Raw genomic sequence first — 25,009 nt, 5'->3', positions numbered from 1 at the left:
GTTAATTTTCCTATCTCTCTTGTTCAAAGTACACAGTCGCAATTAATGTCAAGTTGTGACTAAATTGAATCAATTGTAAACTCTTTTTGAGATCAAACTCTCGTCTGCACTACAGTTTTCGACAATGGGCAGAAATATGTGATTTTTTCTAGTGATAAATGTACCAGTGATAAGATTATTACAAAGCCTTGGATATCAACAAAGAAAATAATAACAAAGTATACCAGATCACTAAACCCAATTTGTATTTTTCTATTGAGAAGGTACAAGAACATGATCTGCATTTATACACAAATACTGCTAGAGGTACAGTGTATATCAACCTTAACCTCAGAGTTTGTGTAACTGATTATCACCTTCAAACTGACTTTATCACATCGCCAATCTGGACCTTTGAAAGCAAACATCCACTTCAAGGGTGCTTATGACGAAAACAGTTTTTATATAAAGATGGCCATGAATAATCAAATATAACTGAGCAAGTTGGGAGATAAAATTTCAATAAAATTATATCAAATACCAGATATTTAATATGTATTATGTACAGTAAATGAAGAATAATGTTGGGCTAGGCCGCTAGATCAGCCTATTGAAAAAACCAGTAAGAGTTATAAAACTGTATTCCACTGTACTTTGTACTCTTACCGGGTGATTAAAAATTACAAAATAACACCCTGAATTTATGTGTTTTATAGTGTCTATATTATGATACCAATAAGAACACCAAGACCATTACTTTATTTCTTTGCCACTATACAGGCAGAACAAGCAATGACTTTGCAATTTAAAAAAAATACTGTATTGAGGTCATATGACTGTATAATGTGTAATTTTGTATGTACATACATTTACACTTCTCTTTTATTGTGGATGAAATGACTTAAAGATTTAAGCTGGTATTTTGACTAATACATACAGGTACAAATTTACAAAGAAACTGTATGAATACTTTCGGAGGGTACATGTGCATGTATGCATTCTAGCAAATGTACATGAAGCATAGACATGTACCGGTATACAGAGTGTCTAGAACTGGGTATAAAAAACGTACATGTATGCATTATATCTACCGTATTACATCATTTTACATGCCATGATCTGAAGATGGAAAATGATCTTGCAAGAGATCTCCTACACGAGTATACATCAGAATGATCAGAGTTCCTACATGTACACACCAGACTTGCTGGATTTCCAATCTATTAACTGTACATGTATGTATTGTGTGGCCAATGTGGAAAAAACTACTGGTACTATTTACATTCAATATCAGAGGGCATACAAATTACAATCTGGCTTGGAAGACTATTTACCAAGTATTTTAAGAAGAAAAAAATCCTCAGGGGTTTAGATTCTGAAATGGTATACATTTATGAAAGTAGAACCACAGCAGAACTGATTATTTTTTTAATAAGTTTTTTTTGAGGGGGGGGGGGGGGGTATACCGTAACTAAATACTGGCAAATAATGTGATTTCCCTGACTGAAAAACGTACATTTTTATCTTTTTTAATCTTTTTTTTCCCCTTCAATTTCAGCAATGAAAGTAAATTAGAGATGAAAATGAAGATGTTGCAATATTGCTTAAAGAGGGTGATAGAAAGAATCAGAATAGTGAAATAAATGGTGCCCGTTTTTAATTTACGTTAATGATCTTACACATTCTTCTAAAAACGACATTGTTACTATTATTTGTGACAAGTTCACAAGCACAAATCAGCGCCTTCAACTGCACCTGGCAGTTAATTCAAAGTCCTTTCCTGTGCAGGTTTTTTCACTTTCAGCAATGAAAGTAAAATAGAGATGAAAATGAAGAAGATGCAATAAACCTTAAAAGAGGGTGATAGAAAGAAGTAGAATAGTGAAAATAGATGGTGCCCTTCTTCATCTTTTGAATTATCTATAGACAAAGTTTGAATAATCTGGTGAACTTTCCTTTTATGATAGAGGGGAAAGGATATTGAGCTCTCTGCAATGAATAAAGATGTATAGAAACCCTGGGCAGCAAGATATAGCTATAGCCACACAGTAAGTTCAAGAAATAAATAAACTAAATAAGGACCATAAAGAACAACAAACAAAATCAACAACATCCAACAAAAGCAAACAGGATAAAAGCATATAGCATGAATCTACAGTGTAGGATTAAGAACTGGCTTTGCCAATGTTGGTCCTTGATTGGCTACACTGTATGGAATTTAGTAAAAGTTAATTCAACTTAAAAGATACTTATTTCACAAGAGTAAAAACAAAGTAAAAAAACAATGGAATTATATTCTCTTTAGATCAATTCAACTGACCCCAAAAATGAATCAAAATAGCTTACCACCTACTGCCTACTCAATGAAAGGACTCATATATATATATGAAGATGTATTATCTACAATGTACATGCATGTACAACACCTCTCTTACTGCAAACCACTCTTTCTGATTCCCTTCCAAGCAATCGGGAGTCCAGCCTCTTGCCAATCCTGGCAATTTTTGACTAGTCATATCAACAGGAAATGAAACCAATGCAGGCATTGGCTATGACAGGATGCCACTCATACCTGTACTTTCAATATCAAGAGCTTGCCATACTGTGTAGTATTTATGTTCATGACAAGAGCTGTGATTAATGAGACATACATGTATACTGAACTTCCTTTCAAATAAGTTTCGATATCAGTAATACACGTTCGTACAGTTATTACATTATATTACAAGGAATTCAAATGCTTCTTTAAAAAAAAAAAAAATCTAACAAACAAAAAAAGTACAATAACAAGCAAAGTTGTAACTTACATACCACACTGCCTGATTAATATGTTTTATCAAACTTTTATGACACGTTTGAATAAAATTCTTCAAATACGGATGTCAAATGCCAAATAAGCAATCATTGAAATGTAGCAGAGCATGATGACCTGATGATGACAAACTAACAAACAAGGCCTCTTCACAACTTCAGTTTACAAAAATGCACATGTAATGCCCAGGGCTGTATTCATTGACATAGTCTATCATCCTATAGAGTACCAAAGTGTGAACGTTATACATGTATTCGCTCTTACATGTATCGTAAATCTCCATGTATAAGACACATTTTTTGGCTGCCGAAAAAAAAGTTCGGGTGCGTCTTATACACAGGTATAATTTTTTTTTATATAATTAAAAAAAAAAAAGTTCTGATTTATGCCTGGCAATGTCTCCCAGCTCAGTAATCGGTGTGTCGACTCAACACTCGGAAACTAGAACAACACTACCCGCATGTCTGGATTTCTGTTTGGACTTAGAAGAAAATTTGTATGTCATCTTTAATTTTAAAAACATTGTTACTATTAGTGCTGTTATCAAACGTTTAACCGTCCGGTATCCGACCGACCATGGCCCTATCCATTTTCAATTTGACGGTTTTGTTTTCCTGTTTTTTGTTGTTGTTTTTTTAATCAAAAGAAATCACATTATTAGCATATATAATGTACATAATTAGAAACAAAAGCACTGAACAAAAACGGAGACTTAACTGTTGGGCATGCATTAGAATAATGACTGGGTTTCACTTTATTCATCAAGTTTTGCCGATATTATAGTCATCATAAGTCAACCCTGACTGATGAATGTTGAATTGCAGAGCAACAATCTACACGATAATAATCAATTGAAAGATTGTAGATTGAGAAGACTCATAAAACTTAAGTTCCCAGCCTTGAAATACATGCAAAAACAGCACAATACTTCACTGATGCCATATTTTGAATCCCAAATCCTGACCTCTGCAATATCACAATCATGAGCTACAGGTATAAGCATGAATACACGTGCATACTAGACTCATCAGCTTCATAAACAAAGTGAAACCCAGTTATTGTTCCAAAGCATGCCCGACAGTAAAGTCTCTGTTTTTGTACAGTGATTTTGTTTTTGATAAATGTGAATTATTTGTAAATAGACCTAGATCTAGATCTATCATGATTTCTTCTAATTTTCCAATTAAAACACAATTTTTATATATTTTTTAAATGGCGCTAGTTCAGCTAGCGAACGTAAATTAAGATTACATTCGCTAACTTAACACATGCGCGCGCCCGCACCCGACCATCGGGACGGTATGTAATTGTATTGTGCTGCAGTTTGCCGTGAATCCCATGAGAAAGTGCATAGACCTCTAATACTCTCTAGACCTATTCTTGTCTTCGATTTAGGAAAAATACTCTGAAAATGATAAGAAAATTGACACGAAACAGGTAACAAACATATCCAATTTTAAATCATGACCTTTATAAGTTTATTTGGACATTTGATGAATATTTACTTCAAGTTCAAGTTCAAGTTCGTTTATTTACACTCATCATTAAAAAAAATACAAGAACATAGACTAGAGTCTATACAATTAAATGAGGAATAATCACACATAAAATATCATACATTCAACAACAACAAAATAACATAACATAATGGGAGTGAAGGGATGAGCTAAAAAGGAGTGTGGTCCTTATGCTAGAGCCCATCCCTCAGTATAATGTAAATAAAAGGTAAATTAAATGGTGTAATTTTGGAAGGGAATATCATATGTTACTTTGGTAGTGCCTGAGCTGTGCGTGAACTGGATAGAGTCGTGGGCAGCTGCTAGCGGCGGGCGAAGGCATGAAAGAGCAGAGAGGTGCCGGGTGCCGGGTGGCTTACCAAAGTAACATATGATATTCCCTTCCATGTTTTAGTAGGGTATCTCCACGCCAGAGTTACCAGTAAGTTAAGGGTCAAATTTTGGATAGACTTATGAACTAGTCTAGATCTAGATTTAGTAGTCTAACTTTAATAGATCTAGATCTAGACCTAACTTGTTAGCGCCAAAATTAACGTTTAACCGAAAACCGTCCAGTTTTGACTATCGATTAAACGGAATTAGAAATATCTGTGATGTTACAACATTAGTCTAAACCAGTTTTGGAAATGCCCCTCTCTCAAAAACTTAAATGGAAGCTCTTTTTACCAATCGTGTGAAAGAATATGTTTTGACTACGCCTCGGCCTCCGCCAAGCCACCGCCAAGCCACCCGGCACCTCTCTGCTCTTTCATGCCTTCGCCCGCCGCTAGCAGCTGCCCACGACTCTATCCAGTTCACGCACAGCTCAGGCACTACCAAAGTAACATATGATATTCCCTTCCAAAATTACACCATTATGTACCTAGTTCACCATAACAATACTAATTTTGGTTTGAAGAATAAAAACATACAATAATGTCAACTAAATCATGTCAATTTAGACCACTTACCATTCAAAATACTTATATTTAAACGTAAAATTCTTCTCTTCGACTTCAGAAATGTCTGATCTGCCACACGTAGCGATGACGTAATCATGTGATTAAAATGTCGACGATATATCGCGATCGCGATATAATAATAATAGTCTACCTTCTCAGACAACATATTACTAATAGTAGGCCTAGTAGTATATTTGGCGTCATGATCTCCCCCCCCCCCCCCCCCACTCACCTCCAGAGTTAATTAGGGTACGCATATGCTTGTTCTCTCTTTTTGAAAGCACCCCCTATCTGAGGACTGCCAATATTTCCGAACCCCCCTTTCGCAGGCTTTTCGCGGGCTTTTCCTGCCTTGGAGACCCCCCTAAATCATGAAAAATGCTCAATGTACCCCCCCCCCCTAAATTCGGAATAATAAGGAGTCCAAAGAGATGAGAAAAAAAAAACTTTTGAAGAAATCACCGGGTCAAAAGTTAATACACCCCTTTTTTTTTACAATTCTCGGGCCGGACTTTGTCGCACGAAAAGTACCCCTTTACCGGACATTTTGGTAACACGCATGGGGTCCGTCCGTTCTCGGAGTGGGGAGGGGAGGGGGGGGGGGGGCATGATCTGGCGTCATGATCATCATGGACTGCGATTGAAAGTTCAAAATAAGTGTTTGATGACAACAAAATACAAAGAAATAACTAGAGATAAAAGTTTGCCAGCATTATGTTTATGTTTTTGTACACAGATAGACCTAGAGATTATTGTGTGCTGTCTAAATTCTCCTGAGAGTCATTCCAGCAACCAGTTCTTGTAAAACAACTCCTAACTTTATGACCCTATTTTCTTCTTTAAAAACATCCCCTGGGGGGTACTCAGATTTGGTTTGGACGGGGTGTGCCGCTCAAGCCTCGAAACCTATACCCATAATTAGGGGACATTTTGGGGCATTTTCTCGAAAAAGACACATTTTTCAAAACTTTCGGGTGTTCGCTTTTGCAAATTTTTAAAAAATGGACCTATTTTTAATGGTACTTTTGTTAAAAGTGGGACCCATGTTTAGCGATTTTTTGTGAAAAAGTTACCAGTTAGAGTGGCACACCCCCGTATGTCTTAATATATGAGTACCCCCCCCCCCCCTCCCACTCCCCGTAGATTCATCAATAAATGTTAACTCCAGTGGATTCATCGATACATTTAGGTATACGGTACATTTTGAGTAATTCTTAATGTGTAATTATATACTTTTATAGAAAAAAGGTAATTTACTGGATCGAAGTTAACCACTGAATGAAATTCTGATAACATATACGAGCTTTTAGCTTTTTCATCATATTTATCAGTGATTCACAAAGGAGCCCCATTGGAAGCCCACCCCCTCCCATTGCAACAATTAAGATATGAGACAAATATATATAGGAGGGGGGGGGGTAATTCCACTTAAAGAATCAATCTTTTATAAATGTTTAACAATAATAATAATGAAAAGGATCATGATGATGATGATTGTATAATGGTGATGTACGGTGATGATGATGATCCACATCACTTGTATCTGGCCTGGCGCATGTATCTTTTTTAACATTCAAAGGCGCCCGCTTATCCAGTCATGAAAAACAAGAATAACAGATCAAAATTATAAAGTCAGCTTGAAAAGGATAAACCAAGAAAGCTCGAGAGCTTATTTCCAGTGGGGTCCCCGACCAGTGGTGGACTTAGCCGGCGGCAAGAGGAGGGGGAGGGGGGCAATCCATGAGAAAATATTGAGTTGCCACTCAGCCAGCCTGTGAATAAGCGGGGGGTGGGGCAGTGGCGAATCCAGGGGGGGGGGGGGGACCCGGGAGGTCTGCCCCCCCCCCCCGCTGGGAAAAAAATCTTGTAAAAACACGTGATTTTTACCTTTTTGGGGGGATGGCCCCCCTGGCGCCCAAGGGGGTGGGGTGCACATTTTTAAATTTTCGAGGGCCAAAAAAAAAATGTGCTCACTGCCCTCCCCCCTCCCCCCCCCCCCCCCCCCCACCACCCCCCCCCCCCCCCCCCCCACTGAGCGACTTTTCAACCGGCGCGCGATTTTCAAATTTTCGGGAGCAAAAATAAAAGAAGTTGGGCCCCCTCCCCTAAGCAATCCAGGATCCGTGCCTGGGTTAAGTCCCCGACATTATAAGTTAAAGAAATAAAGAAAGAAACAACTTATTAAAGATAATAATGATGATCATAAGAATAACAACGTTAATAGAAATGATAGTAGAAGAAAAGAAGGAGAAGAAGAAAGAGAGGAGGAGGAGGGGGAGGAGGAAGAGGAAAATAAAGATGAATATGGCAAGGGGCACTTGTTATTATAGTAAAAGGGGAACCTCTCATATTTGAATTGGGCAATGGTCAGAGATGAAGGGGGCAATTATCAAAAGTGAAAAGCCTGCACTTCTCGTATCTGAAGGGGCACTTACTAGAGATTAAAAAGGGCACTTATGAGAATGGAAAGTGGACACCTTTTGAAAAGGAAAATGGGAACTTGTTGAAGGAAAAGGGCACGTTTCAGAATAAAAAAAAGGGCACTTATCAGTGGTGACAAGGGGAAGAAGCACTTTTACAAATTATAGGGGCACTTGTTAATGTAAAAAGGGCACCTTTCCTATGTAAAAAGGGACACTTTGGGGATATTAGAAAAAGTGTGTGTGGGGGGGGGGGGAGAGCATTATATCCCCCCCCCCCCCACCCCGGAGGACCGCCTCTGGCTACTACTTCTAATAATAATAATAATAAATAAATAAAATAGGAACAAAGATGATGATGATGATGATGATCAGTGGCGTAATGATAAAAGACTTTTTTTAAGGAGGGCAGAAGGGGAAAAAAGGTATAATTTACATAAAAGTGAGAGCAAAACCCCGGAAAATATTTCAGCAACATTTGTAAATCCCTCGTATCGAGTTAAAAATAAAAACATGTTTGAATTTGGGGGATTTTTTTTGGGGAGGGGGCATCTACCCCACCCCCCCCCCTTCAGTACACCAGTGATGATGATGATTGATGGTGACAAAGAAAATAGTCTGTGGATTTATATACAAATACTCTGCACTGCGGATAGAGTTTAGTGGTCTGCATTATATTTCGTCTACGACTAACTATTTTAACGTTTAAAATCTCGTACGTTACGAGAAAACCCACGTACGGTCTTTTACACCTAGCAGGAATCATGGTACGGAAACCCAAACGAAAATTTCGATTAAATCCTCTTCGATCAATTACATCTTTGATTATATGAGACTGATATTAGGAATTTTGTTTTAAGTCACATTTATAGTATGTTCTGCGAAGAGTTAAATGCACTGATATTTTCCACAAGTGGTGGAAATCGGGCATTATTATGAGCATACGAATTGTATTTGGTGTGAATTTGTGTAATTGTACCACTCGTAGGGATCAGTGTTGGGAGTCGGAGAACTTTCCTTCTCGAGCATATTTTGAATGGAATCCTGATGAACTGTCGTAAAATAACTCTACTTTTTCATTCGTTTATCAACTATCATTCAAATATATTGAACATAATATGTTGTATGACTATGAATTGGCACAAATTTAATTGTTTCTTTTTTGTGCATGTTGCATTGAGTGACTGTTGTTCATGAGATTTGTCATTGATTTGGGGATTATTTACTCTCTTGTTTTATTGCTCTAGTTGAAAGTTAACGTGTCCTTCATCAGTAGGGGCGCTGGTCCGGGAATGAGCATCGTTTGATTAACAAGGATATCCTCGTATGCGTAACAGCGTACAAATTGCGTCCTCTAAAATAAGGATCGTCATTTGCACTCTGCAGGTTTCAGGCTCCAAAACCGGACGCTGGCGATGCGAAAAAACGAATTCCGCCGAAGAAAATAACCCCAGTTCATTGTTTATTTTTATGGGTTGTCCGTCTACTCAAGGATTTTCATAACGTGAAAGTCTGTTCACCATGTAAAATGCATCAAGAAAATCATTGCAGAATCTGTTTTCGTATCTCCAACGCCCAGAGCGAAAATTCAGACGATCCTTATTTTTTGCGGGCGCGCGTAATGAAGACGATCCTTGTTTATGTTGACGATCCTTATTCTCGGACCAGCACTCCTACTACTACTAATTTATGTTTATCAGAATGCAAACACAATCAACAGCTTCTAAATCTTAGCCTTGGCTTGGCTTCAAAAAATGAAAGTTCATGAATATGAAAATGAATTTTTTAAATTCTTGTAAAAAATGTTAACCAAAACGACCACGGTTACCACACATTTTTCTCCATTACCGAATAGCATTACTGCCCCAAAGCAGCCCAATTATTAGTAGTCTAGGGTGTCTGAACGATTTTTCAATTATGGTTTGCATTCCACCATTATGGTTGGATAATTGAGAAGAAAAAAAATCATCTATAGATCTATAACGGAAGAAAGCATTTCAGATTTCAACACTCACCGATATTTCTATCAAAAGATACAGCCTCCCAAAATGACCAAGCAAATATGGTAAGAAACTTTAAAAAGGAAATTTCATGTGCTTGATGTGGAATATATTTGATTTTAAGGCTACAAATGGCTCTCCATAATGTTTTAAACTTAGAGTTAAGTTTGACTTTAGAGCTTTGTCAACCCCCCCCCCCCCCACCTGGTCTTCATAAAGTCTTCCATAATTGATGAAGTCAGTGATGGTTTTGAGTATTTGCTATATGAGAAAATGATTACACTATAACCCCCTCTGAGACTTGATGGAAGTACCAAATCGTTCACAAATTTTTATTTGAAACATTATGTTGCTATAATTATCCATTCCCTTTTAACCTCAGCATTCCAGCCCCTCGGCTGTTTTGTCTGATGCACAAGTACCGCTGGAAGAAAACATTTCAAATTTCAACACTCACCAATGTTTCTATCAAAAGATACAGCCTCCCAAAATGACCAAGCAAATATGGTAACTCAGTGTACTTTTTGTATTGATATATTGAAGTTAACGTGTCCCTTTTCTCTCACTTTTCACAGCCGAAAGCAAAGAAAGTCAAGGGGAAGAAGGTGGCTCCCACCCCCTATGCTGCCAAGAAGTCGGTCCCTAAGAAGGTTGTCAACCCCCTTTTTGAGAAGAGGACAAGGAACTTTGGAATTGGTAAGCAAGAAATAACTTGCCAGTTACACTAATCCTTTATTTGCAACTTAATTCATAGAACAAGCAGTATTTACTCTTATGAAGGCTGTGATATGATTTGATGTTCAAGAAACTTAGCAGCTCCAAATTTGTATTAGTTTAGCATCATATTAAATTCACCTTTTCTTATACTTTTAACTGAACTTGAAAAGCTTTCTTATGACTGTGGTCTTGTGTTAATCGCTCTACTATGATGTATCAACAGAATTTCTTCACCTGAGACAAATCATGAAGAGAAAAGCCAACCTTTTTAAAACTGAGTAGAGCATGAAAGGTTCATTTTCATTATTCAGTGGTGGGAAAGTATATAAAGAAAACAGTGGAGTGTTTAAGAAAAAGTTTTGCTCAGTGTGCCATTTTCAATCTTTAATTAATATTGGATAAAGTTGCAGAGTTGTGTGCACGGCACTTTGAAACATTTCTGTGTGTCTTGATTGAAAGAAATCAAGCTATGCTAAAGACAAGTCCACTACATTTGCCATTTTATGTCACATGCAAGCTGCAGTAGAACCATCAACCTGATACACACATACATACAGGACAAACTACCTTGGACTTGCCCCATAAACAGCCATAATTTGGTGCTGTCTATAAATTTGTAATGTTCATATTATATTTTTTCTCTGATTCATAATCTCCCAGGCAATGAGGTCCAGCCCAAGAGGGACCTGTCCCGCTTTGTCCTCTGGCCCAAGTATGTACGCCTCCAGCGCCAGAAGGCTGTCCTTTACCAGCGTCTGAAGGTTCCTCCTTCCATCAACCAGTTCAGCCAGGCTCTCGATAGACAAACAGGTAAAATATCCTTTTCAATCGATTCTAATTCATGAAGATCTTATTTTTGACTCGGTGTTGATAGAGAAACGGGTAAAATATCATCTTCAATCCTGTTTTAATATCGATTTTAATTGATGAAGATCTTATTTGTTAATCTGTGTTTTGGATGGATCTAGAATTCATGCACCTTGTTTATCATGGCATGTTCATTTTCTGCGCTTATTTTCGAAGGGACTGATTGGCACTATGGGTGATGGGTAAATTCAGATGGCAGCCATAGGGTTTAGAGAATTGAAGTACATGTAGATGTTTCTATTTGGCATTCTTTTTTTAGTGTTTTCAGAGCCAAATGACATAACTATAATTTCATCATTCATTAACATTCGGAAACTGAGAAAAAGGTACAAAGTGAAAGAGTAGTACTTAAATGTAACTTGATGTGATATTTTCAAATACCCTCAGGGGGGTGTTTCACAATTACAGATTTTCAGGCTACAAATGGCTCTCCATAATGTTTTAGACTTAAAGTTCGCCTTAGGATATTTGTGAACCCGCCCCTAGTCTTCATAAAGTTTTCCATACTTAATCAAGTCAATGATGCTTTTGAGTATTTGCTATATGAGAAAGTGATTACAACATAACCCCCTCTGAGACTTGATGGAAGTACCAAATCGTCCAAATTTTTATTTGAAACATTATGTTGCTATAATTTGTGATTCCCTTTTAACCTATGCATTCCAGCTACACAGCTGTTTCGTCTGATGCACAAGTACCGCCCCGAGACCAAGCAGGAGAAGAAGGCCAGGCTCAGGGCCCGTGCCGAGGATCGCGTCAAGGGACGTGAAGAGGTTCCCACTAAGCGTGAAGCTCGCATCATGTCCGGTGTCAACACTGTCACCCGTTTGATCGAGTCCAAGAAAGCTCAGCTTGTTGCCATTGCTCATGATGTCGAACCCATCGAGGTTTGTGACTCCTTTCTTTTAATTTTCTTTGGAATTGATAGATGTACCATTCTTCATCTTAATGCAACACCAAGGTGGATTTTAAATGCTGTTTTGTCAAGAGTAGAGGTATGCCTCATTTCATAGAACTTATCGTTTGGGCTCCTGAATAGACCAGTTTATACATGTGTACTTTTAGCTGCCTCAACTGTTGCAATGATATAAGAAATTTTACTGTTTTAAAATTCTGCAAACCATATAAATCTGTCCATGTTATAGTTGAAAACATCTCTTCCGCAATGATGTAAGAATTTCTTCACCTGAAATAATTTCATGAAGATCACACATAGAGCTTTTTAAAACTGAGCGGAAGGAGATAAAAAAGAAAATAACTGATATCAAATATTAATGAAAAATACAACAATAATCAAAATTAAATAAATTATTATTGCCATGTTTCCCCCATTCTAGATCGTGATGTTCCTCCCAGCACTCTGCCGTAAGATGGGTGTTCCCTACTGCATCGTGAAGGGAAAGTCTCGGCTCGGTCAGGTGGTCCATCGCCGTAACGCAGCTTGCCTTGCGTTCACCCAGGTCAACCCCGAGGACAAGAGCGCCCTCTCCAAGCTGGTAGACACAGTCAGGACCAACTACAATGACAGATTTGAAGAGGTCAGTTTACCAGGCCTGATAATTACCCAAATTAAATCGGTTTCCAGATTTTTATATTTTTTTCATGATTCTTCCCTATTTTCCCCCAATATTCTTACTCAAAAGGAGGGGAATGTTGTTAGATGCCATTCCCCCCCCCCCAAAAAAAAATCCTCTCTTCTTTTTTATTACTCAAGGGGGGCGTGGTTGAGGGGGAAAAAACACATATTTTTTTGTAGTGCTCACTATTACCCGTGGTTTACTTATTTTGTTTTTCACGGGAAAGTAGACTGCAGCTAAAGAGTATAAAGTGAACTTAGACTTTTTTCTCTCCCTGTATAACTTGATTAGGGTGTGTAGGGGTAATGCTACACCGAGTTTCTCCTATTTCTGTGTTAGAAGAGCTGGAGATTCTGAAAGTACATGGGGTATGGCCTAAAACTTTAATACAGGGCACCCCATTAACATCCTGTACCGAGAACTCATGAGGCGATTTGTATTTTCCCCAAGATACATTGAATAATTAAGAGTGAATAGGACTTGGTACTCTGGACGTGAAAATTAGTTGGCTACTATTGGAAGAAAAAAAAACGAAGGAGGATGGGATTGGTAGAGGGAAGATGATATCTAAGGAAAGGTGCTATGATTAATGCTTGTGAGGAGTTATATGTGATAGCATACTATTGTGAATTACTCTCTTCTGCAATGATGTAAGAATTTCTTCACCTGAAATCATAACCTGAAGATAACAATCGAGCTTTTTAAAACTGAGCAGAAAGAGTACTTCATGAAGTAATATATGGTTGATGGTTTTATTCGAGAACATACATGTTGGTACGTACGATGCATTACTAAATGATAAATTGAGTGAAAAAAGAATGGGGGGGGGGGGAACTGATGCTCCTCACCACCTGAGGTTTAAATGGACCTTGTATGAGATGAGAGGTATTGGATTAGAATAACAATGAATGACTAGCTATTATTTGGGAGGATAGTTATTTGGTTGATAATGGCTGCTGGAGCTATAAGGCCTGAAAAAATAGATGTTGTATTGCCCTTTTCGACCGACCCATAAATCTTGAAATCTACGGTCCGCTTTTTAATTTTTTTGTTTACCGATTAAAAAAAAAGGAAAGAAGATTTCTGACCGACGAACCCAAATTTCTGACTGACCGACCAATGTTTTGACACCTAAAGGGCAATACAACATTATTTTTTTTAGGCCTAACTGTTGAGCTTTTAAAAATAATTTAACCTATAGGGAATTCGGGAATGATGTAACTTAACGTTAGATGTGCTGTTTTAAAGGGATCCGGTAACTTTGTCTCAGATTCTGAAATAAAATTTTGGATTTAGCTCATGATGCAATGATAATTATAAGCCTTTAGGTCAGTCAGGAACCCCGTGACTTTTGCAAGCCGATCGCCTGTCTGATTATCAAGATATTTATGATTGGAATTACAAATTTTGAAAACCGTTCGCCTGACGGTTTTCATAACACTACAGTCTATTGGGGAAAACGAGTATGGTAAAACCGGTCACTCAAAGATTTTTACTTTTTTGAGGCACTTCTTGATCGTTTTGAAGCGCAATTTTTTTAGGGCTTCAATATTACACCATATCACAGACACTGATAACACGTATGGCCGTGTATCTCATATTTAACATTGTTAAACGATCCCTTTAAGGTTGGAATATCATTGATATATTTACATTTTTTTTCTTCAAATCCCTCCCTTTCCAGATCCGTCGTCACTGGGGTGGTGGACAGGTGGGTAGCAAGAGCCAGGCCCGTATCGACAAGCTTGAGAAGCTCAAGTCTAAGGAGCTAGAAGCAAGGGCTTAAACCCATCCACACAGACAGACTGAATCAGTGGCAGCTCTCTCGCTGCTGTCATTGAAGAACATGTTGATAGCACATTCTCAGAATGCAAACTTCACATCCAGGCTATTTCAACGTTATTCGTATCGGTTTCATAACCCACTCAACAAACAAACAAACGGCACTCTCATTTTTGGACACCTTCCAAAACATCCTCGCTTTTTCTTGACTGAAAGCATGACAAAAGTACATCTCTGCTATGTAATAAGTATGGAATAAATGACCATTACAACAAATATTAAGATTATTGTTTGATATGTGCTGTATCTCAGTGTGAAGATGTTCATCTCCACTGCATGCATTTTGTTTTGGTGGTGGGAATAGTGGTGAGAAGGATGATGATGATCGTGATGATGGTGGTGATGGTGATGAGGATGAAGTTGGTAGTAATGATAATGGGGGCAGGAGCAATGAAGACGCTGGTGATGGTATTGGAGGTTGATAGGAACGAGTAATTGTGCTAGTAATGATGGTGATGATGATATTGATAATTGAATGCTGTAACCATAATTGTGATGGTGATGATAAGGCGTTAAAAAAAAAAAATGTTGCCCATTGTGACCGACCCCAAAATCTTGAAAACCTAGTAACCTACGGTTGGCTTTTTGATTAATTTTTTTTTTTTTTAAAACTATTTTTGTTAGAGAAAAAAATGTTTAATGAATAAAAAGTATGTATTCTTTTTAGTGAATTCGGATATAAATATATAAAATTATTCCCAAATTTTCACTTGTCTTCAGCCCTAGTTTCAAAATCCTGCTTGCGTAAACAAGTAGCCCCCGCCTCGTGTACATTGTATACCATGCACTGCACCAGCTAGAAACCATCGAGATTTGGGCGACGTTGATGGTTTTTAGTCGCGGTCGCTATTTTGAAGGGGAAAACAAGGAAGATTTCCACCCGACCGACCCAGGTTCTGACACCTAAAGGGCAATACAACATCCCCCTTTTTTTTTTTTAGGCCTAATGGAAGTGATAAAGACAGTATGAAGACGCTGAATATGATAACGGTAAACGACGATGGTATTAATGAGGATGCTTATGCTAATGGCAATGATGGTGGTGATGGTGAATGAAGCTTATAGGACGACTGACGAGTGGTGATGACTATGATGATGGTAATGGTAATTGATGCTGGTAACAATTGTGATAATGATGACAATAGATCAGATGATTAGGAGGATAAGACAATGACATAGATCAGGCCTGGCAAAGGTGACAATAATGTCAATGACTATAGTGATGGGGATGACAATAGTATACTGATGATAGTAAAGAGAATATTGATGGTACTGGTTAAAGTATGGTTTTACTAAGTAGGCGGAAGAACAATTGAGTGCTGAGAGGGGTTGCGTTATATTATATTTTTCTCTCCCTGTCTTTTCTCCCTCCAACCTCTCTCTCTCTCTCTCTCTCTCTCTCTCTCTCTCTCTCTCTCCCTCTCGTTCTCCCTCCCTCCCCCCTCTCTCTCTCTCTCTCTCTCTCTCCCTCTCGTTCTCCCTCCCTCCCCCCCCCTCTCTCTCTCTCTCTCTCTCTCTCTCTATCTCTGCCTCTGTTCCTCATCTCTTCCCTTTTGGGTTATTCAATAAGGGGATCTGAGGGATACTCCATTCACTCAATCTACCTTGTTATTTTCTTTTTCTTTCTGTCTCTGCTTGTATGCTCCTCTTATCCCAGCTGATTGGATATATATTGTACTCTTTTTCTTGTAACTTGTCAATCCGCCCTTTGTTTAGAATGACCTTACCTACAAGAGTTTCTTTTCAATATTCTTGAAAGTGTAACACATGCTGAGTAAGAATTAACAATAAATTTGTTGACTCGATGCAGTTCAGTTTGTTTGCGCTTAATTTTGCTTTTATTATAATTATATTATATATTATTCAAAATTCATTTAGATCTCCATACATTATGTTATATTTCCACTGATTTATCGAATGCAACAAATTATTCATCAATTGGTTATTAAACTATGGATTCGAAGCGTTTAGAACCAGGAAGATTCAGTATAATCCAGTTAAAATTGGCAATTATGCAATAAGAATATTATAGTGTATATGATTTATATACATCATCAAATATGACGACATCTGAAATTGTACTGAATTGAATCAGTTTAACCAAATAAGGTGAAACAATATTTAAATATTGAAATTTGGAAAGACAAGGAAGTTGTGCTAAAAAGATGCAATTTGTCCAATTTGTAACAAAAACAACTGAAAAAGTTCATGAAAGTACTTGTCATTTTTATATTTCTTCTTCACTATATAATGTTCCGACAATAGATTTTACCTTCCATTGGCTTTTAACCCAAATCATTCAGGCATTCTGTGAACTTTCGTGGTTTACTCTCTTGACAGAAGTACATGTATATAGACCCTACCTTTGAATATAATTTGTATCGTTATTAATCATCTCTTCTTAGGTAAACACTGCAATTCTTCCCATTTTTACGAACGGGTGGCTACAAAGCAACGAAATTTACACAAGGCCATACTTATAAGCGGAGGGCCAAAGTCAGAAAAGAGGGGTTTGCCTGCCATTCTCACACAAACTAAGCACACCATGTTTATGCGAAAGATTTTTTTCATAACACACAATATTTCACTGTTTTTTTTTTTGTTTAATTTGCAGCGAACACCTCTAAATCGGGGGGGGGGGGGGGGGGGGGGGAGTGTCCCCAAAATCGGCCTTTTTGACGAAAAATAGTATTTTGTAAAAAATATTTTAAGGCAATCTTGAATCACCATGAGTTTGATGTCATATGAAATATAATTGAATTATCAACATTTTGATACCAATTTAAAAAGAATAGGAGTTGATTGACATCACAAATAGTTTGTATGGTAGTGGCGAATAAATCGAAACCTAGCATGATATTTGACTTTGGCCCTCCGCCTAATAATAGGTCGGACAGCGAAAAATGAATTAGTAAATACCATTCATTTTGCCACCAAGCTTTCAACAAGCTCGTACCTCGGTCACACCGACTATAGAGTCGTAGTTGAATTGAATTGAATTGAAATCTTTATTTATACACGGTTAAAAGAGCCCAAACATTTACAAGCCTGATTTCCATTGGCGCCGTGTGAAACAATGTAAATACATCAAATAAACATAAAATGACAATGGTACATCAAATGACATTTAAAACAAACAAGAAATAACAGGATCAAAATAAATATTATTATAAAAAAATAGAATAGTACTGCCGGAAAAGTATATTTATATGAATAACAATAATCATGAGTGGCCAAACAAGAGCACTGTTAATATACTTCAAATTCAAATCGGTTATAAGAATTGTTACTAGTGCATATATACTGCCGGAAATGATATAACAAAATTAAAAAGGTGTGACGCTGGGAAGCGTTATTTTTTCGGCGGCACAGATTGGGGTTAGGTGCGTGTTGAGCCTATGGGAAAGTTTAGGGTTAGGGTTAGGGTTAAATCAAGACCTCTTTTTATACAAAAAGCCCCAATCTGTGCCGCAGAAAAAAATGACGCCGCCGGGAAGTAATCATAATTATGTTATGCCTATTCACTTTTCTTTGCTTTTCTGGAGGTCAGATGCTCTTTGTCTTGAAAATTGGTGGACCTTTCGATGTATATCATTTTAGTCCTGAAGTGACCATACTCTTGTCACTTGCATGGTTTCGCCTTTTTTCATAATATTTGAATATTACTACCAATATAAAGGTGGCGCCATTGACAATTGCTAAGGCGAGATAAGCTGCGTTGAATCCCATTGTATCTGCGATGAGACCTGTCAAAGGAATACAACACAATTTAGTCAACCATGCAATAGGTCGCGTTATACATATACAATTGAATTGGTGCTCCTTTATTATCATGGGATTTGTATTTGGTTGGAAATGAATGAATATAAATAAATTCGACCTAAATGAAACGAAATGAAGTGAAATAAATATTTTGCACTAGCCTTGATCTATATCTATTCTAAGTAGATCGAAGGGTTATTATCATCATTACTATTATTATTACTATTACTAGGCCTACATGTGCTACTATTACGATTTTTATCATTATTATTAGCATCACCGTCATCATCGCTATCATTATTGTTTTAAATATGAAATTTGAAAGCGCATAAGCAAACTACGACTTAGTTTGTAAAGAAAAAAAACCCGAAATAGTCTTTTAAAGTGAGAATATTCAGTTCCATTATACTATAATAAACCAAATTATATATTCAATTCAATTCAATGTTTTACCTTGTCTGGTCTTACTGAGGAAAACCTAAATGGGATTTTTTTTTTTAATGGGGGGGGGGGGGTTGCAGAGGGAGGTCCAAGCGTCTTCCCCCTCCTTTTCCCTTTCCATTTCTCTCTTTTAGTTTGGCTTTTTCTTTCATCATGTTCAATTAAGTCATACAGGGTATATTAGGTTTCACTTTGTTAGGAGACATACGAAATCAGAGGCAAAGTCGACTATTTGGGAGGTAGAGATGAGAAAGAGGGGGGGGGGGGGGGAGGGTGGGGGCAGTAAACACAAAATTATAAATATCATGTTCTAATCGCACCTGAAGTATGTAATTAACGTATACATTAATTCATCTACTCCATAGGCCTACCCGCTTTATCATTCCACTACCATTATACGTGTATTAATACAAAAAGGGAACAGTTTTCGCAAGAGAGTTTTAAAAATTCTGCGCCAGAAAAATTTAGGGGTTTTATTTTTCACAAAAATTTGTCAACTTTATGGAAGAAAAAAAAAAGGTTAAAAAACATTGATAATCAGTAATTTTGTGGGTACAGATCTTTTCTTAATCTGGAAATATCTAAAGGATAAAGAATAGTAGTCATCAAAATTAACCTCTGCACGGGCAGTAGTTTCTTAGACAATTCTTGGGGCCGGGGCAGATCTATCCAAAGTTGTTCGGAGTTGGATGGATTTTCACTGGTAGTTGTCCACGAGTTGTCGTTCTGCAGAGGATTCTTTTGGGATATTTATTCGGGGTGGAGGGGATAGTTAAAAGTCCAGAGTTAGTTGGCAGGGATAGTTTTAATAGGTGAGACTTATCAGGTGGATAGTTTTCCAGAGGGTAGTAATTTTGTCAACTGGTAGTTTGGGGTAATTGCATCGGTGTAATTTAAGGATGGGTTGCTAATAGGGACTTTTTGAGTTGCACGTCGACATCACACGTACCAGTCCACTATGTCGACGTGCAAATCGAAAAGTCCCTAATGTTAGAGGTCAGTTGGCAGGGGCAAGTGAGTTGTGCGGAGATAGTTTATCGGGGGGTAGTTTTCAAGAGGTAGTTGGGGTAGTTGTCTTGATGTAAATTACAAATGGGCTATATTAATGTTGGAGGATATTTATCAGGGGTGGGCGGTTGTTCGGGAGTAGTTGTTCAGGAGCTAGTTATCCAGGGTTAGTCAAGGAGTAAATTTGTTTCAGAAGTGTTACCTGAAATGGTTCCTCCTGCCAAAAACCCTGCACCATGCATCAGTTCGAGGGTCACGAAGAGGATATCAAAGTCTGCAGGCACCAACAAAAGTTCTGCTCCAAGGATAATCGGCAAAATGGCCATCCCTTCCAACGCGATTCCGGAGAGAAAGGAACAGACCAGCATCACCGGAAACTGGAGAGTAAAGACGTCGAGGAATTTTGAAAGTCCCTCCAGGATCACCAAGCAAAGGAAAACCGTGCTTGAATTCCCAGATTTCTTCATAACCAATCCAAGCGTGAGACGACTAATGAAGTTGGCAAAAGCAGATGTCAGGTTTAGAATGTTGACGTGGGTCAGTGACAGACCCATGTGAATGGCTCGTGGAACGAATAAGGAGCGCCATCCTACGATCTCCATGCCCACCACGAAGTACGCCACAAATAAGACCACCAGACAGGGCTCCCAAAGCCTTCTAAAGCTCTCAAAAATTATGGACAGTTTGTTGAAGCATTCGTAACTTCCTGGTATTCTATTGTGACTACTACTATCCTTCCCGGTTCTCATTTTTTCCGATGAAAAAGATCTTAGGGTTTGTTCTTCGATTTGAATCCTTGTCGCCCGATTGTTCGGTTTGGCGCAGTCCTTTGACCTGTAATCACTATGAAGACCTATCTCATCCTCAGAATACAGCCTTGGCCTTTCTTTTATTTGACTCTTTTGTAACTTTTTATTTCCTATAGATTCTTCGTCGTCTGTTGAATTGGGCGATGACTCCGAAAAATTTGAAGAATAATTATTGTCACTCGAGCTGTATACCCCAGTTTCCGTCCCGCTGTCTTCCGACATCGTATCTTCTTTTGTACTTTTTACATGAGCCCTTATTGAAGGTCCAATTGCGATAACGAATGGGATGATGTTTGCGGATAGCCCACCTAGTATCAACATAGCACCCCTCCAGTCGTAGATCAACTGCAGATATTCAGCTGCAATGGGTACAAAGATGGTTCCAAAGGCAAACCCGGATGTAGCTATCCCGTACATTACGTCGAATCGTTCCTCTGCAACCTCCTTGAGGACGATGACAGATGAGACGAAAACCAAAGAGCTACCAAGTCCTATCAAAGAACAAAATAATAATAATAGTCACAGGGATCAGATTCTGAAACAAAATCCTGGATATTGCTCATGCTGCAATGATAATTATAAACCTTTAGGTCAGTCAAGAACCCCATGACTTTTACAAGCCTATCGGCTGTCTGATTATCAAGATATTTATGATTGGAAATCGAAACCAAATTTTGCGTTTGCCAAACGGTTTCATAACACTACAGTCTATTGGGGAAAACGAGTATGGACAAACCGGTCACTCAAAGATTTTTTACTTTTTTGAGGCACTTCTTGATCAATTTGAAGCGCGATTTTTTTTAGGGCTTCAATATTATACCATAACAGTGCATCTCAGATTTAACATTGTTAAAGATAAACTTGAGTTCTGGTAATGCGATTGCATTGTGAAAGAAAAGGTGTGGAATGGATCAGAAAAGTTGATCATATAGCATGCAAGTATAATGGTGTGTAATGCAAGGTTCTGGAGTTATCAAAATCATCATAAATTTGGCAGAGTCTTGGTAAAGTAAAAAATACTGACACAGAAAGATGTATATGGGACAACACACATGGTGTCGGGGCTAGTACTACCCTGATTTCCTTATATTTCTATGCTCATTCCTCAGCCAGTATACATTTTCTTCCAAAATTGTTTGGCACATAACATTTATTTGTAATCTTGAACATTCAGTGTAAGTTTCGTTAGATTCTGTGAGAATTCATTTTCTTTTTTTACCAGACTCAAGTTTATCTTTAAACGATGCCTTTAAAAGCCTACTACGTGTCCAAGCGCTTTACTATTTTAATTAATATTATCCCGTGGTTATTGAATATAGTTGCTACTCCGCACATGCCGCTCCGCTCCCTGGGGAGTATTCCGGTCAGACGCCATTATACAAGCGCATGCGCACATACCAATCCAACCACGGTAATGTTCCTACTCTACCAGGTACCCATTTATCACCGAGGTGGAGAATGGCAAATGTAGATAAACTTGTCTTGCCAAAGGACATGAACAATCCGGTGACGTATCAACTAGAACACGACAGCTCTACCAAAATCACCATAATAATGATACATGATAAGAATAATAAATTCCATTATAAATCGGCTTCCGAATAGATACAAAGCGCATTAATATAATTAAAAAACATAAAACATACTCATTGTTCTGAGTACACAAAGGAATTAGAAAAAATATGTTGTAAAAAAACTACTTTGATGTTGTAAGATATTTTCAATCTCTCAGAATCACGCAGGGAAATAACAGGTTTGATGTGAGAATGAGAAAATTGTCTGGTACTACGTTACAGTGACATATCACCGATGCAGCCAATAAGAAAAGCACTGGGGGCGTTTCACAAAGCCCTTTTTTAATGACAAACATCAGTGACAAATCTGCTGATAACCAATCAGAAGCAAGGATTTTAGTAGCTTATAACAAAAAACTGTCATTAATTGTCACTGATGACAAGTTATGTGAAACGTCCTGATTAATGGTCCACGCAGAGCAGGACACGTACCCAATACAAATAATTAAAAGTAGCTTTGAAAAGGCAGAGAAGCTGCAGAAGACTCACTTGGACTGAAAATAAAAGTCGACAGGGGTGAATGAAAGCTTGCCTTCTTGAAAGGTTTGTAGAAGCATGGGCACCGTTTCACGAACCCGTGGTATAACAAGTTCACCGCCATCTCATTAAAACGTGTCTTTATAAATTATGTCTTATAATTATGCGAGTTTTAATTCCATGCACGCGTTTCAATGTGATGTCCTTGTTCTTGTATTTATGGCGGTTTCGTGAAACGTTGCCCAAAAACCACATGCCAAAGAAGCATTATATAAAACTAAAGAATGGATCGGATGTCTTACCCAATAAAGCAAAGCATAGACAAAATATCACCGGAGTCAAGGAAAGAGAAGAGAAAATCGTTCCACATGTTGTACAAATAGCTCCCACCATGATGATTAGTCTTGGGTTTCCCAGCTGTCGATATCCTAGAATCACGAATGGAGCTAGAAGACGAAATAATATATTAAATCATTTGAATAATGCCTGACGTATATTAAAGGTATATTACTCATATTGCACAGGAGGAGTAATTTCGATTGCGTTATCTTCCTGCAATGAGCCCGGCAAGGCAATATACCAGTTCTGGAGTCTTGAGTTTCTTGAGTTTGAGTTTATTAACAACAAAATAATAACAAGTAAAACATAATGTATCAAGCATGATTACATAAAATATAACAATATAACACAAGATCGATAACATTACACATGAATTTTATAAACATTGTTTTACAAAGTATGTTGTAAACAAAATTAAAGGCACTGGCAGTGCCTTAAAAGGATGTCACACGTTGTGGTCCACGTTCTCGTCGTGCAAATCGAAAAGTCCTAATTGTTGTTAGGGAGGACCATGCATGCAGGTGGGACCAGGTAGACCAGGCTCCATAAACCCATTTATTTCGTAATGTTATCAAATATAATGCACACATTTATGTTAAAGGTACTATGTCCCTTATGCAGCCAACCTCAAATTCTGTAGAACTTTGCAGGAATTATGAATAATTATGTCTTGTATGTCCTATCTGTGAAATTTAAACGTTAGCAGTGTCCTAATATTCTAAATATGCAAGGAAACCCGTTTACTTGCTAGACTTCACTGTCATGCAGACACTATTGGGTGACTGACTGGCCTTTTTTCTTCTTTGGTAATAACATACATAAAATGAGCTGTAAAGGGTACATGAGCATTTGTCTACATCAATAACCCACTTCTTGTGATGGCCAAAATTAAACTGATTGAATCTTTGCGCAGAATAAAACGTATGACCATACGGTCGTCTGAAAATCAAGACTGTTACTTATTGGCTCTATAGCTCCTAAGTCGATTTGACAACAGTTGGTCGTTATTTTCCCACTTGAAGACATTTTCCAACCCCACCTTTTCATTTGTTGGGCCTGCATAATGGAACATAGTACTTTTAAAAAAGCGGCCTCGTTACAAATAATTATTTCATGTACCCGTTATGACTAATTGTATTTCAATAGTCAGAATGCTAATTGTATACATTAATCGTTTCTAGGTAACACAAACATTATTATACACTTAATCATAACAGGTGAATGAAATAATTTGTAACGAGGCACTTAGCAAGAATTTGTGCATTAAATTTGACTACATAACGAAATAAAAGGCTTGAAGGAGCCTAATAGGGACTTTTAGATTTGCGTGGACTGATACCTGTGACGTCCATTCAAGGCAGTGCATTAAAAGGACGTCGATCGTAGCAATCCACGTTGTCGTTCGGCAAATCTAAAAGTCCCTATTATCTACGACGCCAACTACGACGCCATTTACTCATTTTTACGGAATTTAAAAACAATCAAGGGGCCGATCCCCTCATCGTCACTCTTGATATATTTCGATTACCCGCCTGAACTTACCAAAGAAATAAACGAAGCCGATGGCGAACCCCGCCGCAAGCCCCAACTCGCTCGTAGTCAATCCCAAGTCCTCACAAAGCTCACTCTGGAAGATTCCCACTGATCTATCGATACCTCGCGAGAAACTCGTCATTAGGAAAATCAAAAATACTACCACAGCGTTCCGTCTTTTGACAAAACAACAAGCCATCTTTCGACTTTTATCCAGCTTGACAGCGTCATGAACTAAAGTTGTTATTCTAAATGACAAATGAAAGCCCTATCAAAAGTTACTTTCGAGAGTATCTATTCGTGGCAGTATATAACTACCAGAAAAGCACTGCTTGAGACTCAAGTTAGACCAGACAAGATTTTTTAATGAAGACGGGCTGGGACTGCAATGACC

The 25,009-nt window shown here is 37.9% G+C and overlaps 3 protein-coding genes and 3 non-coding genes across 6 annotated transcripts in view; 4 read left to right on the top strand and 2 right to left on the bottom strand.

The window, feature by feature from the left end:
• LOC100893129 (V-type proton ATPase 116 kDa subunit a) overlaps positions 1-5,333 on the bottom strand; it is a 64,924-nt gene extending 59,591 nt beyond the window's left edge. The window contains exon 1 of the mRNA XM_030997764.1: positions 5,259-5,333. The gene's annotated coding sequence lies outside the window, so the exon portion shown is untranslated. The remainder of the gene's footprint in view (positions 1-5,258) is intronic.
• Positions 5,334-8,367: 3,034 nt separating this feature from the next.
• LOC115929194 (60S ribosomal protein L7a-like) lies at positions 8,368-14,888 on the top strand. Its single transcript, XM_030997683.1, has 6 exons — positions 8,368-8,436; positions 10,245-10,365; positions 11,047-11,196; positions 11,920-12,140; positions 12,591-12,791; positions 14,515-14,888. Exons 1-6 carry the CDS (start codon positions 8,434-8,436, stop codon positions 14,614-14,616), a joined length of 798 nt encoding a protein of 265 aa, XP_030853543.1. The 5' UTR covers positions 8,368-8,433; the 3' UTR covers positions 14,617-14,888.
• LOC115929393 lies at positions 10,590-10,669 on the top strand. The gene has a single exon (XR_004066468.1). It is a non-coding gene; the product is annotated as a small nucleolar RNA SNORD36 (small nucleolar RNA).
• Positions 12,414-12,490, top strand: LOC115929411. Its single transcript, XR_004066487.1, has one exon. It is a non-coding gene; the product is annotated as a small nucleolar RNA SNORD36 (small nucleolar RNA).
• Positions 13,471-13,546, top strand: LOC115929389. The gene has a single exon (XR_004066464.1). It is a non-coding gene; the product is annotated as a small nucleolar RNA SNORD36 (small nucleolar RNA).
• A 3,331-nt stretch (positions 14,889-18,219) lies between the features above and the next one.
• On the bottom strand, positions 18,220-23,292 carry LOC115929262. Its single transcript, XM_030997947.1, has 3 exons — positions 23,046-23,292; positions 20,086-21,183; positions 18,220-18,418 (listed from the first exon to the last, which is right to left on the bottom strand). Exons 1-3 carry the CDS (start codon positions 23,134-23,136, stop codon positions 18,264-18,266), a joined length of 1,344 nt encoding a protein of 447 aa, XP_030853807.1. The 5' UTR covers positions 23,137-23,292; the 3' UTR covers positions 18,220-18,263.
• Between the last annotated feature and the right edge of the window lie 1,717 nt (positions 23,293-25,009).

This window comes from Strongylocentrotus purpuratus, unplaced genomic scaffold (genome assembly GCF_000002235.5).
Source record: "Strongylocentrotus purpuratus isolate Spur 01 unplaced genomic scaffold, Spur_5.0 spur5_scaffold_4, whole genome shotgun sequence".
Classification (NCBI taxonomy): Eukaryota; Metazoa; Echinodermata; class Echinoidea; order Camarodonta; family Strongylocentrotidae; genus Strongylocentrotus; species Strongylocentrotus purpuratus.
This window is presented reverse-complemented; position numbering and strand designations above follow the sequence as displayed.